This window comes from Aedes aegypti, chromosome 3, assembly GCF_002204515.2.
Source record: "Aedes aegypti strain LVP_AGWG chromosome 3, AaegL5.0 Primary Assembly, whole genome shotgun sequence".
Classification (NCBI taxonomy): domain Eukaryota; kingdom Metazoa; phylum Arthropoda; class Insecta; order Diptera; family Culicidae; genus Aedes; species Aedes aegypti.
In genome coordinates, this window is record NC_035109.1 from 186,438,043 (window position 1) to 186,452,629 (window position 14,587).

A 14,587-nucleotide genomic window follows, 5' to 3' on the forward strand; every position below is an offset into this window, starting at 1 on the left:
TCACGTAATAAAATTTATTGAATTTTAGATTGGTTTATACTTATTTCTAGTGATTCTTTACCCATTTTTGGTCGTCTATCAAAGATAGTTAGTGTTTTAGTAGATTTAGTTGAAATTGCACATTGGTAAGTTCAGATTGGGTTGATTGGCTACAGATGTTTGCGAGTGTTGAAGTGCGACTTCGGTTCTTTTCGAACATTGACCTGCCCTGAGTCAGGAGGTCTCATCCGGGTAATTGAGCAGAGCTAACGGTCCTTCTTTAATGATGAAGGTGGCGCTAAAGCCGTCAGCTTTAGGAACAGAACGGAACGTTACACCCCCTCCTCCGGACAGTATGTTACCACGTGATTTATGAATGGCCCCTTATGCATTTTCCATGTTTTGAGAAGTATAGTTTTGAAAAACACTCGTAGGTCATCATTGTTTCTTCTTCTTTTGCCAGAACAAACAGTATTTCCTCATCTCCTACATAATGCCCTTAGGATTGCCCTTCTTGTCTACAGAATAGTGTAATGACTGTTTATTTTGTTCTCAAACGCTAACAGTTGGCGCCAGCAGCAAAAATTACAGACAACAACCTTTCGAACATTCAGTTTCTCTTACCGGCCGCCGAGCGACGACACTGTTGTTTGTATGTCACCCACTGATCACGCTACGCTGGATTCTCACACATTCAACACAAGCGCATGGAAGAATGGTAGTTGGAGAATTGTCAAAACGTATGGAAAATAATGAAAATCGAAAATTGCTTGCGATTAGGAAACTGGATCAAAAAAATAGTGATTAGAAATCAAGTGTAAAGTGAATTCGTGATCTAACGTCAACATCCCACCGCAAAATCGCTAGTGTTTGGAGGTGATTTTAACCTCCAAATTGCCAAATAACCTCCAAATCATCACCTCCAAGTTAGTTCTAATAACCTCCGTTATATGAAATATGGTGGCGCGTCGATCGTCGCAAGTTTATCGTTAAACAGTCAATACATAACTTTTTGTGTTTAGTTCATCTTCCGTGATGCTTTCTTTGCTTCAAGGTTTCGTTTTTACAACCATTGAAAAAGAGCCTTCTATTGCCTTTTCAGTTTTGAATATCGCCCTATTGGAGAAACCATGTGGCCCTTCACCATTTTCGTGGTAAAGGTGGGAATAGCGTCAAGTGGACGGAAATTGACAGCAAAAATATGTAGGTTTTTATAAAACTGTACCCACGAGTTATCAACCAGATTGCGTCTCTTGTATGATAAATATACATTTTTAATATAGATAATGATACATTCTGTCTGTAACTACTACTAGCAGCATTAAAATTGTAGTTTTAGTTGCATAAGAAAATTTTGCAATTATATTCGACGTGCAAAAATTTGCACCTTTACGAGCCCTTTCGGGCTACACCACTGGCCCATCACCCGAAAGGCTTTGGATTTTTCCATGTTTTGACATATAAAATCCTACAAAAATAGTCCGGTTGAAATCCCCGGGGAGCGTGATCGTGTATCCTTGTTAGATGTTAACTAAATACATGAAAAATGATGAGAAATGTTGCGGCGGTTAAGAACTTCATAACCTATTTTTAAATGCTAAAATAAGGCTCTCGAATGTACCTTCGTTGAAAAATATATGTTTGTTATATATAATTATCACAACGTCTGCATTTATTTGATCATTTCTGCTTTCAGTCGTGTGGGTAGTAGAGATAATTGACATCGTTTACTTACTAATCACAACAATAATTGGTTCACATAACATGTAAAGAAGCGATGCACAAGTTTCCCAACCAAATGCATTCTATAACTTATGAAGTGATTGGTTTCAAACGATGAAGGTCTGGATAGCAGCTGTTGTGGTTATAATAATTATACCATTTAGGTTCAGTAATAGATTATTTTTGGATGATATTGAGCAGCAATTTGAATCTGTCAGTGAAACCATTTGTCAGTTACTTCCGGATAACATCTACGGGACGTTGCATTTAGTTAAAAACATCGACGTTGCCATGTCTGATAATCTGATATCTACAATTGCCTATAAGTATAATCGTCCAGTTGTAATTCATACTGGACACAATGGTATAGAAGATGCTGCCATCATAATAATCAACTCAGATTCTCTAACATCGCTATCAATATATGATCTTAAACGAATAAGTTTTCTCTTACTTATTGTGAACATGGTTGACCAAATGGAGATAGTGCCAACAATCATAAGCGAATTAAGGAACATCAATATTCATAGAATCACAATCGTTTCGTTTGATAGTACGGAGAGTGCTGCGGTTAACATTTCAACACTCTTCCGGCACAGGACCATAAACTGCGAAAACAGTCACATTTACACCACGTCATCTTTATCAATGAAGGACTCGGAATCGTTTGCGAAAAACTTGTCTACAGAGCGATCACACACGGATTTTCGAGGATGCATAATGGATATAGGAATAGTAACGATGCCACCTTTCACTTTAATTGCACAAAACGGCCATGAACTTTTGTACTCGGGTGTGGAGGTCGAGATGATAAGAGTTCTAGCTGAACATTTCAATTTCAAAATACAGTTCATCCATCCTCCAAACGGAACGAAGTGGGGGAATCTTCACGAAAATGGTAGCACTGGTCTGATGGCGTTGATACAGGAAAGTAAAGTAGATTTTGCAATTGGTTCATTAGCACGTACACTCGCTAGAAACACGCTGCTGAAAGGCGGAGTAGGAAGCTTCTATGATCAAATCGTTTTTGGTGTGCCACCAGGAATTCCATACAGTCCATTGCAACAATTAGCTAGACCCGTGACTACCGAATGCTGGATGTTTATCATTATGACGTGTATTACAGTATCGATGTTATTTTCAGTTGATGTAGATGAGCATCTGTGTAAAATAAATTTGAAAAAGTGTAAAATTTCGTTAACCGACGTTTGGTCCATACTTTTGGGAGGAGTAAAGCTTCATCCACCGAGAAAAGTTTTCGGAAGATATTTGTTGCTAGGATGGTTAATGGTGACATTGGTTTGCAGAACTGCTTATCAGGCTATATTATTTGGGCACCTGAGACGTGGAGTAGAATTCAAGCCCATCCTCACCCTACAGGATATGTTTGAAGCAGGATTGCAATATTATATGTACAACATCTCTCAAAGATTTTTTACACGAAGCCCACGGATTATGATGAGGTATAGCTTAATGAGATCATATCAGTTATTGTTCAATAAAATAGATTGATTTTTATTTCCAGGTCGGTGATTGTAAGCGACTTCGTTTCGCTTCAGAATATTCTAGCTGACATTGCTGACAACAAACTGATGGTAGCGTTTCCGTTGCCAAAGTCTAACATAGACTATTTCAATAAACAACGATTGTTCAAATCGAAGGTCCACATCAATCGATATATAATTGAAAAATACGAAGTAGCAATACATTATCCCCTCGAATCACGTTTGCCGGCACTGTTCGATTATATGGTGTTGAGGATACGTGCTGCGGGACTTCATGATTGTTGGGTTCGAAGATATCGAGGAGTTATTGTGGACAATACCGTGGAGCACAAGAAATTACAACTACAGAATCTTCTGGGAGCTTTCACCATCCATGGAATACTGTGCGGTCTCAGTTGTATCATTTTTCTTATTGAACTGAAAACAGCCAAGGCAACATACTTTCTTAATATGAAAATTTAAAAGAACTAGTTGAATCGAGTAATAACCGTTTCCTTATAATTGTACCTACGATTCAATCGAATGACAGTTGTTTTTCTTGGTGGAAGTTGGCATTAAGAATAAAAATCTAAACACTCAACGTGAAAATACACATATTTATGGAATTGACACCAACACGTTAATGCCTCCAGTGTACGATTACCTTTGAAAGAAGCACCATATCTGACAACAGAGTAGCATGCAACGCCCAGTGGGACAGTCGAAATATGTTCCTGACGAAACATTTTACGGGATTAGGCGGAAATTGAACCCACATTTCTTGACTTGATGAAATCATAAAGGGATTCGTTTGTAATTTATTTATGAATTTCTTAGAAATAATCTTTAAGGAACTGCAGCAGATTATCCTCTAAGGTCTACTCCCAAATAGCTTTCATGGATTCAAGCAAGAAATTATTCTAGTATTCGCCCAGAAATTTTAACAATTATTTGATCAGTTTTTTGTTGATGTATTTTTATAGTAGATTTCTGTAAATTGCTTCACAGATATATCTTAGAAATCCTATCGGCGCGGCTTATCTTTTGGAACATCTGGAAATTTATCCAGGATAGCAAAAGGATTCTTTTAAAACATTTTCAGGAATTCCTACTAAAATTGCTTCAATCTTCTCTACAGAATTATTTCAAGAGCTCTGCCAGTTGCATTATGAAGTTATCCAGTAGTTACTCTTGGAATTTCTCCAGGAATTGCCCCACAAACAATTACCACCGCAAGTTTTCGCTAACTGGTTCAACGGAAAATCGAAGGCATGAGTCCAAACAAGGATCGTAAGAGGATCAGTAGTAGAAAAAATAGTACTGTTTTAGTAGCACTGAAAAGCATTAGCGAAACTTGAACTCAAATCTAGAGGGGGCTTGACTCATTCCATAAAATAAAATCCCTTGAGCAAGGTGCAAGCTGAGCATGAGAGCTCAAATTTTCTAGGGAGGCTTGAACTTTTCTAGTGGGGGATAAGACCCCCCTAGCACCCCCCCCCCCGTATTTACGCCAATGCTGAAAAGTACCGTTTTTATTTTAGCCCTGAGAAGTACGGTTTTATTGCTTTAGGTAGATTTTCGGCAGCCGACCTGGCAACGAAATACGGACTATGAATGGAAACTTGGTACCGTTTTGATTCATATTACGGACAGCTTCAAATTCCGGACACTGTACTTTGTATCGGAAACATTTCACACGAAATGTTTCAATTTTTGCCGTTCAAAAGTTCTCACTTTCGAGGCTCGTTTTAGTTAACATTTTCCATGGATATCTATGAAAATTTATAATGTTCAGCTGCCTTAAATGCTTCTTTAGTGGTTTGCCGATCTCAATTAATGATTTGACTTTTCTATTTATGATTTTCATGAGTTGTCCGAAATTCGAATCAAAGTGTCCGGAATATGGGGCAAAAGTAAGGAAGCGTCCGGAATAAGAATCATGAAAAGTCCACACATTTCTGTTTATTTAAATTTATGCATGTTGTGGAATCAAAATCTTCATCCACCATTCGAAAGTTAATTGTTTTGAAGGCTTGATGACACGGAGGAATCATACAGAATGATTCATTTTATACGCTTTCTGATGAGTTATACTTCACTGAGGCCTTAAGTGTCCGTAATATGAATCAAAACGGTACCTGGAATGTCAGGACGTTAAATGAATCGCCAACACTACGTTCAAATATAACATCTACCACAGCGGCGGCGATAAGACAGAACATGGAGTCGGTTTCATAGTGATCGGGAAGCAGATGAAACGCGTTATGAAGTGGAAACCGATTAGCGAGCGAATCTGTGTACTGAGGATACGGGGCAAATTTTTCAACTACGGCCTGATCAACATCTATGCACCGACTAACGACAAACCTGATGACGTGAAGGTCGCGTTCTACGAAGGCCCAAAACACAACGTGAAAATCGTTATTGGAGATGCAAACGCGCAGGTTGGAAGAGGTTCCGTCCGATCATCGGTAAGGAGAGCCTTCACTCCGTTACCAATGACAACGGCCTACGACTAGTGACTTTCGCTGTTGCCAGGGGGGTGGCAATCATCAGCACCTACTTTGCAGGCAAGGATATTCGGAAGCACACCTGGAGACATCCAAATGGTGATATTTGCAACCAGATAGATCATATACTGGTGGATGGTCGACATTTCTCTGATGACATCGATGTTAGGAGTTTCAGGGGTCCTAACATTGACTCGGATCACTACACTGAGATAAATCTACACGCGAAGGTCGTGTGTTTTACTTTTAGATTAAGGAAAACCACATGACTTGAGTGTGGTAGCCATATGAATTTCGTCATTGACTTCACGCTATAATAACATGTGTATCAACATTAGGTTGTCATGAGAAACAAACATAAATGTCTAAATATTAAATCATGAAAACCAACTGATTTACTTATTGAATTCGAAATGTAGTGGCTTTAGATAGTCATGTGTGATAGAACATGATTGTCATGAGACTGAAAGAAGAAATTTGATAGAAGAAATCTTGCTCCCCAAAATATGGATTCGAGGCTCCTCTGCTTGTCGCAAGCTCACTTGAATGTTTTTTTTTTTCAAACAAGTGAGACAGCAACAAGCGGGGCACCGCAAATCCATAATTTGGGAAGCCCGGATTAGCATATTTTATTTTATTCGTAGCTGAAAGCTTGGAAAATCTGTTAGTGGGATCCGATTTTTCTCTAACACCATACATTATATCCAACGCTGGAAGTAATGCATTTTATTTATAGAAAATTGGAATGAACTCCTCATATTCACTCGGACATCTTCACTAATAGCTTAGCTTAGACTGACTACACATATTAATGGTTGCTATTCCGTGATTGACCGAAGTCAGTGAATATGCACAAAGAATCAACTAGAAGTTCGGCAGGGATTGGCCATAATCTTCTTCAGTGTGCATAATTCAGTGCATCTATTTATACATGATCAATAACGGCGCCGGCCACGCAGTCAGGTGGGATTGGGGGAAGGAATGTTAGTGTGTAACCTTTGCTATTTGGAGACCGTGTTTGTCTCTGCATCTCCACAAAGGTTACTGGAAGGGATGTTTGTTAATGGGGAGGATCGTTGGGTCACAGGATTCGATTAGACCATGATAAATAATTATTGGTGAGATATAAACATGCTTATATGTAAACATAATATTTTCATTTGATATGAACAATATCTATGTAGAGAAAAATTATGCCGACACTTGACGTGACGAACCTTTCAAAGTTTGTTGAATAAAGCGAACCTTTCGCAAGTCTACACTCGTAGTGTCGAACCATTCGAAGTTTTTTTAATTACAAAAATAAAGGTAAAAGGAAAAAGGTGTTTTGAAAATATAAATAAATTAGACATAAATAATTTATGATTCAGAGTTTATGTCGACACTCACAGTGACGAACCTTTCGAAGTTTGTTGAAAAATCATATTTACGTCTCAACGTTTTAACGATTAAAGGTGCAGTCTTGCATATTATATAGATTAGAAATAGTAGCATGAAACGAGCTCACCAATTGATCCGTCATCCTTGAGCAGCAACAATCCACTTTCAGCTTCACTCGTTTCTCGGCTATATAAAAGCACTCAGAGAAAATAGGCGCGCGATCCTGCTCAGGCTGCTCGGGCTTTCTTGACGCACTGCCCAGGAGCAAGCGTCAACGTCGAAAGATCAAAAAGAACTAAAGGATCACGCCACTTTTTCACTTTCACTCGACCGACGCGCGACATGTTTGATCCTGCCTTCATCGCCGGCTCCCGCAGGAGCAAGCGTCAAGGTCGAAGGATCAAACACAACTCACTCGCACATCTTCACTAATAGAAAGATAAACGAAACCGCAAATTTTCCTCTAACACTTTCAGCTTCAGAATTTGATCCTTCTCTTTGGAACATGATGATGACACGAGGTCCGACCGCAATTTAGTTCGCTATGGGTTGATCACTAATAATTTAGAAATTTGTAAAACGGAAATCGACTGCAAGTTCATCGATTCAAAATCGACCAACTTGAACATGATGATCATGACACAAAATAACCATAAGTTAAACACACTGAATCCGTGTTGGGTGGTGATCCATAGCACCCATAGGTTGACGCATACGAATTTGAAATTGAAACCTTTAGGAACTTATGTGGAGAACTATGGAATTCATGTTGTCGGTTGATGAATCAGTCCATTAGCAAAACTAATGAATTGAATGTGTAATAAACACGAAGTTTGTAAGCAAATCACAACGAATCGACACAGACGTTCATGAATCGATCCATAATTTTAAACACACGGATCAAGCGTGTGGATTTTTTTCAGTGTACCTCGTACGTTCCCAGTAAAGTTCACTGGACGAGCGGATAAGTGAGGTCAATGTGAACGAAAACCTCAATAATCTATGGCAGAGGTTCCCAAACAAATCGTGGCGCCCTTAGCAAATTTCAGGGAATGGCGCGGCGCATTAGTATCAAAAACGCTGAAGTTAAAAAAAATCTTATTTATGAAGTTATTTTTTTATTATTTATTTTTATTTCTTTATTAGTATCATTCCAAACATAACATTCATTTATTATATCTAGGTGTTCTGTGTTATTAGACAATACTATCATCCTAATTTGGTAAAACAAATATAATATTTTATTAACGTTTTGTTTACAACACAATACATTCCATTTGCCGTAGCAGTTCAGATTTTTTACAGGTGAGTTGATTTCACCTGTTTATACGAGAAAAAAAACGCTTTGAATTTACTTAACCTAACATAACCTAAACATATAACGCATTAAGCGTGTCAATAGAAGATTGTAACGATTTTTGCCTGAAATTATTAATGATTTTATTTGGCATTTGTTCCAATTGGATATTCTATGTAACTCATTGGTACTATACCAGGGAGGAAGCTTCAGAATCATTTTCAAAATTTTATTTTGAATTCTCTGCAGAGCTTTCTTTCTAGTACTACAAACCCAAGTAACCACAAGCATTAAGGCATTACCGTATTTTAACTTTAATTCAACGAGTGCAATGCATCATTGCTTTTATTCTGCAATATGCGTGCAGTAATGCTTTAATTCCATTTTATGAATGCAATGTAGCATTGTTCTGTTGTAGCAGTGAAATGTGCATTAATGGGTGATATACGGTCACCATTCAATGCTTCATTGCATCATCTTACTCAATGCTTCATCGCAACAAAAATGGCAAGATTTCATTGCTCTATTTATTGTCAACCTTCCCCTCACTCAGGCAAATAGATTATAGAAATAGTTGAATATCCCTTATGAAAATTCATCACAAGAAATCTTGTTGAAATTCGTAGATTTATCTTACGAGAAACCAGAATTTGAAAACAAAAAATAAGCAACAGCCTGCAATGGAACCAAAAACCTTACGATTGATAGGCCCGTGCGCACACCACACGGCTATCGCCGATTCAATGTTCCGAGATGCTAAAACGATATATAAAACGTGAAGATTTAGCCCCACACAATGAAAACAAAACAAAATCTCAACAGCAAAAAAGCGACAGCCGTGGTAAACTTGTAAGTGCAACAGTCGTGTCCACTTACTTATTGCGCACTTCACCCCAAATTGGACTATCACAAAGTTTGTAGAGTCCAAAAAATGTGATAAGGGTGCACGCTTGCATCGGATCATTAAAACGTATTCGGTACACTTGTTCCTTGAACCACAAGGAATAAGTGCACTAAAAACACTATCATGATTCGACGTAATCCTGAGCTGCTTACACACTTTCAATCGACAATATTTATCACTGGCAATGAAAGGGAGCTGCTTGAAGTTGCACAATTTTCCCGGCCAAGACATCCAGCATTCATGGTCCGGAGGATAGGCGCGGCGAGTCATCGAAAACATCACACAATTAATTTAGGTTCAAATCCTAGCAACAGGGAGTAAACAAAATACACATATGAATCGGCAAAAAAAAAAAAAGCAACGCTGACCTGACATCCAACGAACAAAAAAACACAAAAAAAATTTGTGTTTCTATTTTTAATCCTTTCTTTCATGCATTAAATACACTTTGGCTAAAGCTTTTATACGGTACAGACAGTAACTATACTTTAGCAATTGCCAGCATAGAGCTAGGAAATGTAGCCGTATTTACACTTTAATAGCGCCCTTTTCCACTTTAATACTGCATTAACGAGACATGTAATGCAGTATGACTTTATATGCCATATTTTATAGAAGCATATAAAGTGATATTAATGCAACTATATACAGCTGTACGGTTACTTGGGAAGCTAGTCCATATTGGTACAGTATACAACATGGCTGGCCTGAAAATTTGCATGAATATCAAAAGCTTGTGTTTAAGACATAGTTTTGATTTTCTATTAATAAGGGGATAGAGACATTTTACACATTACAGTTTACATATTACATTATTACCGTAATCCGGGGGCAAATCGATCACTGGTGTGAATTTGATCAAGTCGGTACCAAATAGCATTTCCTCCAAGGATGCTTAATACGTCGTTGGCATCGCATATATTCAATGTTTTCTAGTTTATAGATGTCTAATGATGATTTTAACCTTTTTATTTTTATTATGGTCAGTTTTGCATAGAAATATTTACGGTTTTTGAAGGTGTTAGCAATACTGTTGGAAATGTCGGTACTTAACAATCTGCTGGTGCTAGGTCTGCATTCAAACTTTGAATATTAAAAATGTTGTGTAAGCTTCAGTGTAATCTGATGAATTCATTTTTGAAATTGTAAAATCAACATCAAATCAAAATCAACAGACTCCGCGTCTTGCGCTTTTTGCGTTGCTATTCAGTGCTATTGTAAGTCATATTTTCAACTGTTGACAACTCTGATTAGTTTCAAGAGATACTTTTATCTTTAGTTGAAACAAACTGTGCTGCTTGGGTAGAACGTCTTAAGGATTGAACAACCCACAGTCCAAGTGCCCTCGTCTGTTTAACAATATCATTGCTTTGTTTGGATTTTATTGTGCCCAAGTATGTTTTCAAGAATAGGATTGAGGGTTTAAATTAAGAAACAGTCTGTGGGATGAAAATCATTAGAGGCAGTCACAAATAAATAAATAAATAAAATGCATTCACTGAATAAATGACCGATTATGAGTAGTAACCTCGTGTTGAGTTTCCGATTAGTATCAGTGCCGACCCTGAAAGAGTGTCCTAAGGAAATGAAACTATTAGAGCTCAGTGGGGAGTGAGAGTAACAGATTTCCGCTCTGGATTTCTGATTGGTTCCATTCATATCTGACAAACCGTGAGACGTTCGTCAAAGTAAACGGAGCATTGTCTTTGTCTTTTAAACGGAGCAAAATCTTCGCTTCTGGCGTGCCCCAAGGTAGCGTACTCAGGCCACTGATTTTTGTGTTGTTCGTGAATGATCTCTGCTTCCGGCTGAAATCAGCGAAAGTGCTGTTTGCCGATGATCTGAAAATTTACAGAACCATTTCGTCACTTTTCGACTGCTGTGCAGTTCAAGCCGATATTAATGAGATTCAACTGTGGTGCTTTGCAAATGGAATAAAGCTGAACACCAAGAAGTGTAAACACATCTTTTTCACCCAACGCCAGTACCGAATCGACTTCGAATATTCGGTGAGCCCAGATATCTTGGAGCGTGTTGAATTCATCCGCGTCCTTGGTGTCACCATCGATCATAAACTGCAATTCAACAACGAGCATATCAGCATCGCCGCTGCCAAAGGATTCACTGCCCTTTATTCGGCGTAGTAAAAACATTTTCAAGATATCTACACCTTGAAGTCGTTGTATTGTACGCTCGTCTGAAGCGATCGGAAATATACTGTCTTTGTATGGCCTCCACATCGTACTACGATCAAAGTTCCACTTCTGTCATTGCCTAATCGCAAAATGATGCCATGTACTGTGTTATAAAAGGGAATGATAATCTAAGATTGTTTACCAACATAATTATTGATTATGTGCAGGCTGATTGTAGATTCAACAAAATATGATAGGTGATTCAAAAATAGAATTGATTCAACCACGTGAAATGCTCATAAAGGTCATTATGTCAGTTGAAGTTTACTAATCGTATCAGCATTACCTTTAGCAGCTGTAAAAAATGTAAATGAGCTGTTTTGCATGGGAAGTTGAACACGTCCATTTAGAACTAACATGAGTAGACCTAGGCCAAGGCTTGATTTCGACCTGAAGATTGTTTGTGATGGGATTATTTCATAATTAATATCGATTTCATTTATCCACTTGCAACATGACACCGTGTAAGATGATTAATATTGTATCTTGTACTCATCAAATGTAAATGTTATTCGATTTATATGTCAAAGAGCACCAAATAGACTTCAAGTATGACACATAAAGATATAATCATTGCATCGCTGGTTTCAACATGATGAAGACTTGGAATGCAGCCATTGTGATAGTTATTATCACTCCCATCAGTGCTGATCTTCCAGTAGATACAAATGAATCAATATCGCTTTTTCGTGCTGTCAGTGAAATAGTTCTTCGGTTACTTTCGGATACTACAATCAGAACGCTGCATTTTCTCACAAATTCCAGTGACCTATCTTTAGATGATTTGCTCTCAAACATTGGTGAAAAGATTGAGCGTCCCGTTGAGATAAATAGTGGAAATTATCAAAAAGATGATGCTGCCATCATGTTTGTAGACTCTGATTGGCTGGAATACGAGGTTATTGATGATTTCAAGCAGATAAGCTTTCTTCTCTTGATTGTGAATGTGGTGAACCAAACCGAGTCTGTAACTTCGATTGTAAGCAGTCTAAGGACTACCGACATAGTGAGAATTGCTATCGTGTCGTACGATACTATGAAGTCAGCTGAGAACGCTGTAGTCAACATTTCGGAATACTCCAGATACAAAACAAGGAACTGTGAAAATAATCACATTTTAGTCGAAATATCTTTAAAAGCAGTGGGTTTTGATTCAATTCCGAGAAATATATCTACAGAAAAATCACACATCGATTTCCAAGGATGTCTCATGGACATTGGAGTAGGATTATTGGCACCATTTACTATTGTCACACCAAATGGATGCGAGCTGATGTATTCAGGGCTAGAAGTGGAAATGATGAAAACACTGGCAGTGCATTTCAATTTCAAAATGCGATTTGTTCATCCTCCAAATGGAATGCAATGGGGCATTCTGCGTGAAAATGGTAGCACTGGTCTCATGGCAATGATACAGGATACTAAAGTGGATTTTGCAATAGGATCGATCGCCTGTTCTCTCATGCGAAACAAACTGCTGAAAGGTGGAGTAGGAAGCTTCTATGATCAGTTGATATTCGGCATGCCTATAGGAATCCCTTACACCCCACTGCAGAAGCTGGCTATGCCTGTGACTAATAGTGGCTGGATTTTCATCATTTTAGCATGTATTGTGGTATCGATACTTTTTGCATATGATGTAGACAAACAGTCTTTCGATAAGCGAAAATTTTCATTGATCGATGTGTGGTTCATACTCCTGGGAGGACTAATGTACAACTCTCCAGATAAATTTTTTGGTAAACTTGTATTGATTGGATGGTTGATTGTGACTATGATTTTTAGAAATGCTTATCAGGCTATATTGTTTGACCACCTAAAAAGTGGGGTAGAATTCGAGCCCATCTTGACCTTAGATGATATGTTCAGAGCAGGATTAAAATTTTACATGTACAACGTTTCCCAGCGACATTTTACAAGAAGCACGCAGATCATGAAGAGGTATGACTGATACTGATATTATCGATGGGTTTTCTTTAACATTTTTTTTATTGCAGGGCAGTGATAGTTAGTGACAATGTGTCACTGCAGGATGTTCTTGGCGATATTGCTGACAATAAACTGATGGCAGCGTTTCCACTGCCGAGGTCCAACATAGACTACTTCAACAAGCTACGACTGTTCGGGTCAAAGGTTCACATCAGTCGATTCGTTATTGAAAGTTATGAGGTGGCAACACATTACCCTATCGATTCTCCTTTGGTCGCACTTTTTGATGACATGGTGCTGAGAATCCGTGCTGCAGGACTCCATTACTACTGGGCTAGACAGCTTCAAGGATCCGTTATTGACGATTTGGCGGAGCATAAACAGCTGAATTTGCATAACCTACTAGCAGCATTTATCATTCACAGGATACTATGCAGTCTCAGCTGCATTGTTTTTATTGTGGAAGTATTTGTTGAAAAGATAACTCGATTGATATTCATTGAATAATTAGAACGTAATTGATTAAATGGATATAATGTTCCTAGAGATCTACATTAAAACGATTCAAATTTAAAAAATGTTTGAAAATCAAATCTCCCATGTGCTCCTTATTATCCTTACCATAAAAATAGTGTTCTGTGAAATTTTCAGCTTTCTAGGTGGTGATTTAAAGGTGGTCCAAAGACAATGTAGGCTTATATGGAAATTACTATGAAGAAATTATGAGAAATTTTCCAAACACGCTAGTACTGTAATTTAACCTTCCTTGTGCATTGGGGTCATTTTTGGCCAATCGGCACGGTAAATAAGCTGTTACTTTGTAGAGAAAAGAAATATAAATCTGAAATTTTCTGACTTTTCCTAACTTTTGAAAACGAACATTTTCGTGCTAAAAGACTAAAGTTTTCAGCGACCTCTAGGAGCGGCGCTACAAAAAAAGTGACACATTATGCATTAAGGGTTAAAAATGATCCATGGCTTTAAAACGCTCTTAAAAATCCATTTCTTAGCCGATTTTCGTTCTTTTAGCTTTATATGAAAGATATCAAGCACTCAAGAATGAAAACCTGGAAATTGTTTGTCAGTATGGCCATTCTGGGCACAAGGGAACCTGGAACCTGTTTCAGAAGGAACTGGCGTATCTCATATTCAGCAGTTCATACACATGTATATAACGACGGTTCGAA

General features: G+C 38.0%; 2 protein-coding genes across 2 annotated transcripts; both read left to right on the forward strand.

The window, feature by feature from the left end:
* Positions 1-1,273: 1,273 nt before the first annotated feature.
* On the forward strand, positions 1,274-3,828 carry LOC110679404. Its single transcript, XM_021853901.1, has 2 exons — positions 1,274-3,164; positions 3,227-3,828. Exons 1-2 carry the CDS (start codon positions 1,816-1,818, stop codon positions 3,666-3,668), a joined length of 1,791 nt encoding a protein of 596 aa, XP_021709593.1. The 5' UTR covers positions 1,274-1,815; the 3' UTR covers positions 3,669-3,828.
* Positions 3,829-12,053: 8,225 nt separating this feature from the next.
* LOC110678135 lies at positions 12,054-13,907 on the forward strand. Its single transcript, XM_021850743.1, has 2 exons — positions 12,054-13,412; positions 13,469-13,907. The coding sequence occupies exons 1-2, from the start codon at positions 12,064-12,066 to the stop codon at positions 13,905-13,907; spliced, it is 1,788 nt and encodes a 595-aa protein (XP_021706435.1). The 5' UTR covers positions 12,054-12,063.
* The last annotated feature ends 680 nt before the right edge of the window (positions 13,908-14,587 follow it).

What these genes read in the sequence shown, in the direction of transcription:
- LOC110678135 (XM_021850743.1), top strand. Translation starts at nt 12,064, where the DNA reads ATGATGAAGACTTGGAATGCAGCCATTGTGATAGTTATTATCACTCCC. An exon ending in AGCACGCAGATCATGAAGAG is followed by an intron (nt 13,413 to 13,468) that starts GTATGACTGATA and finishes TTTTTATTGCAG; the next exon opens with GGCAGTGATAGTTAGTGACA.
- LOC110679404 (XM_021853901.1), top strand. Translation starts at nt 1,816, where the DNA reads ATGAAGGTCTGGATAGCAGCTGTTGTGGTTATAATAATTATACCATTT. An exon ending in AGCCCACGGATTATGATGAG is followed by an intron (nt 3,165 to 3,226) that starts GTATAGCTTAAT and finishes TTTTATTTCCAG; the next exon opens with GTCGGTGATTGTAAGCGACT.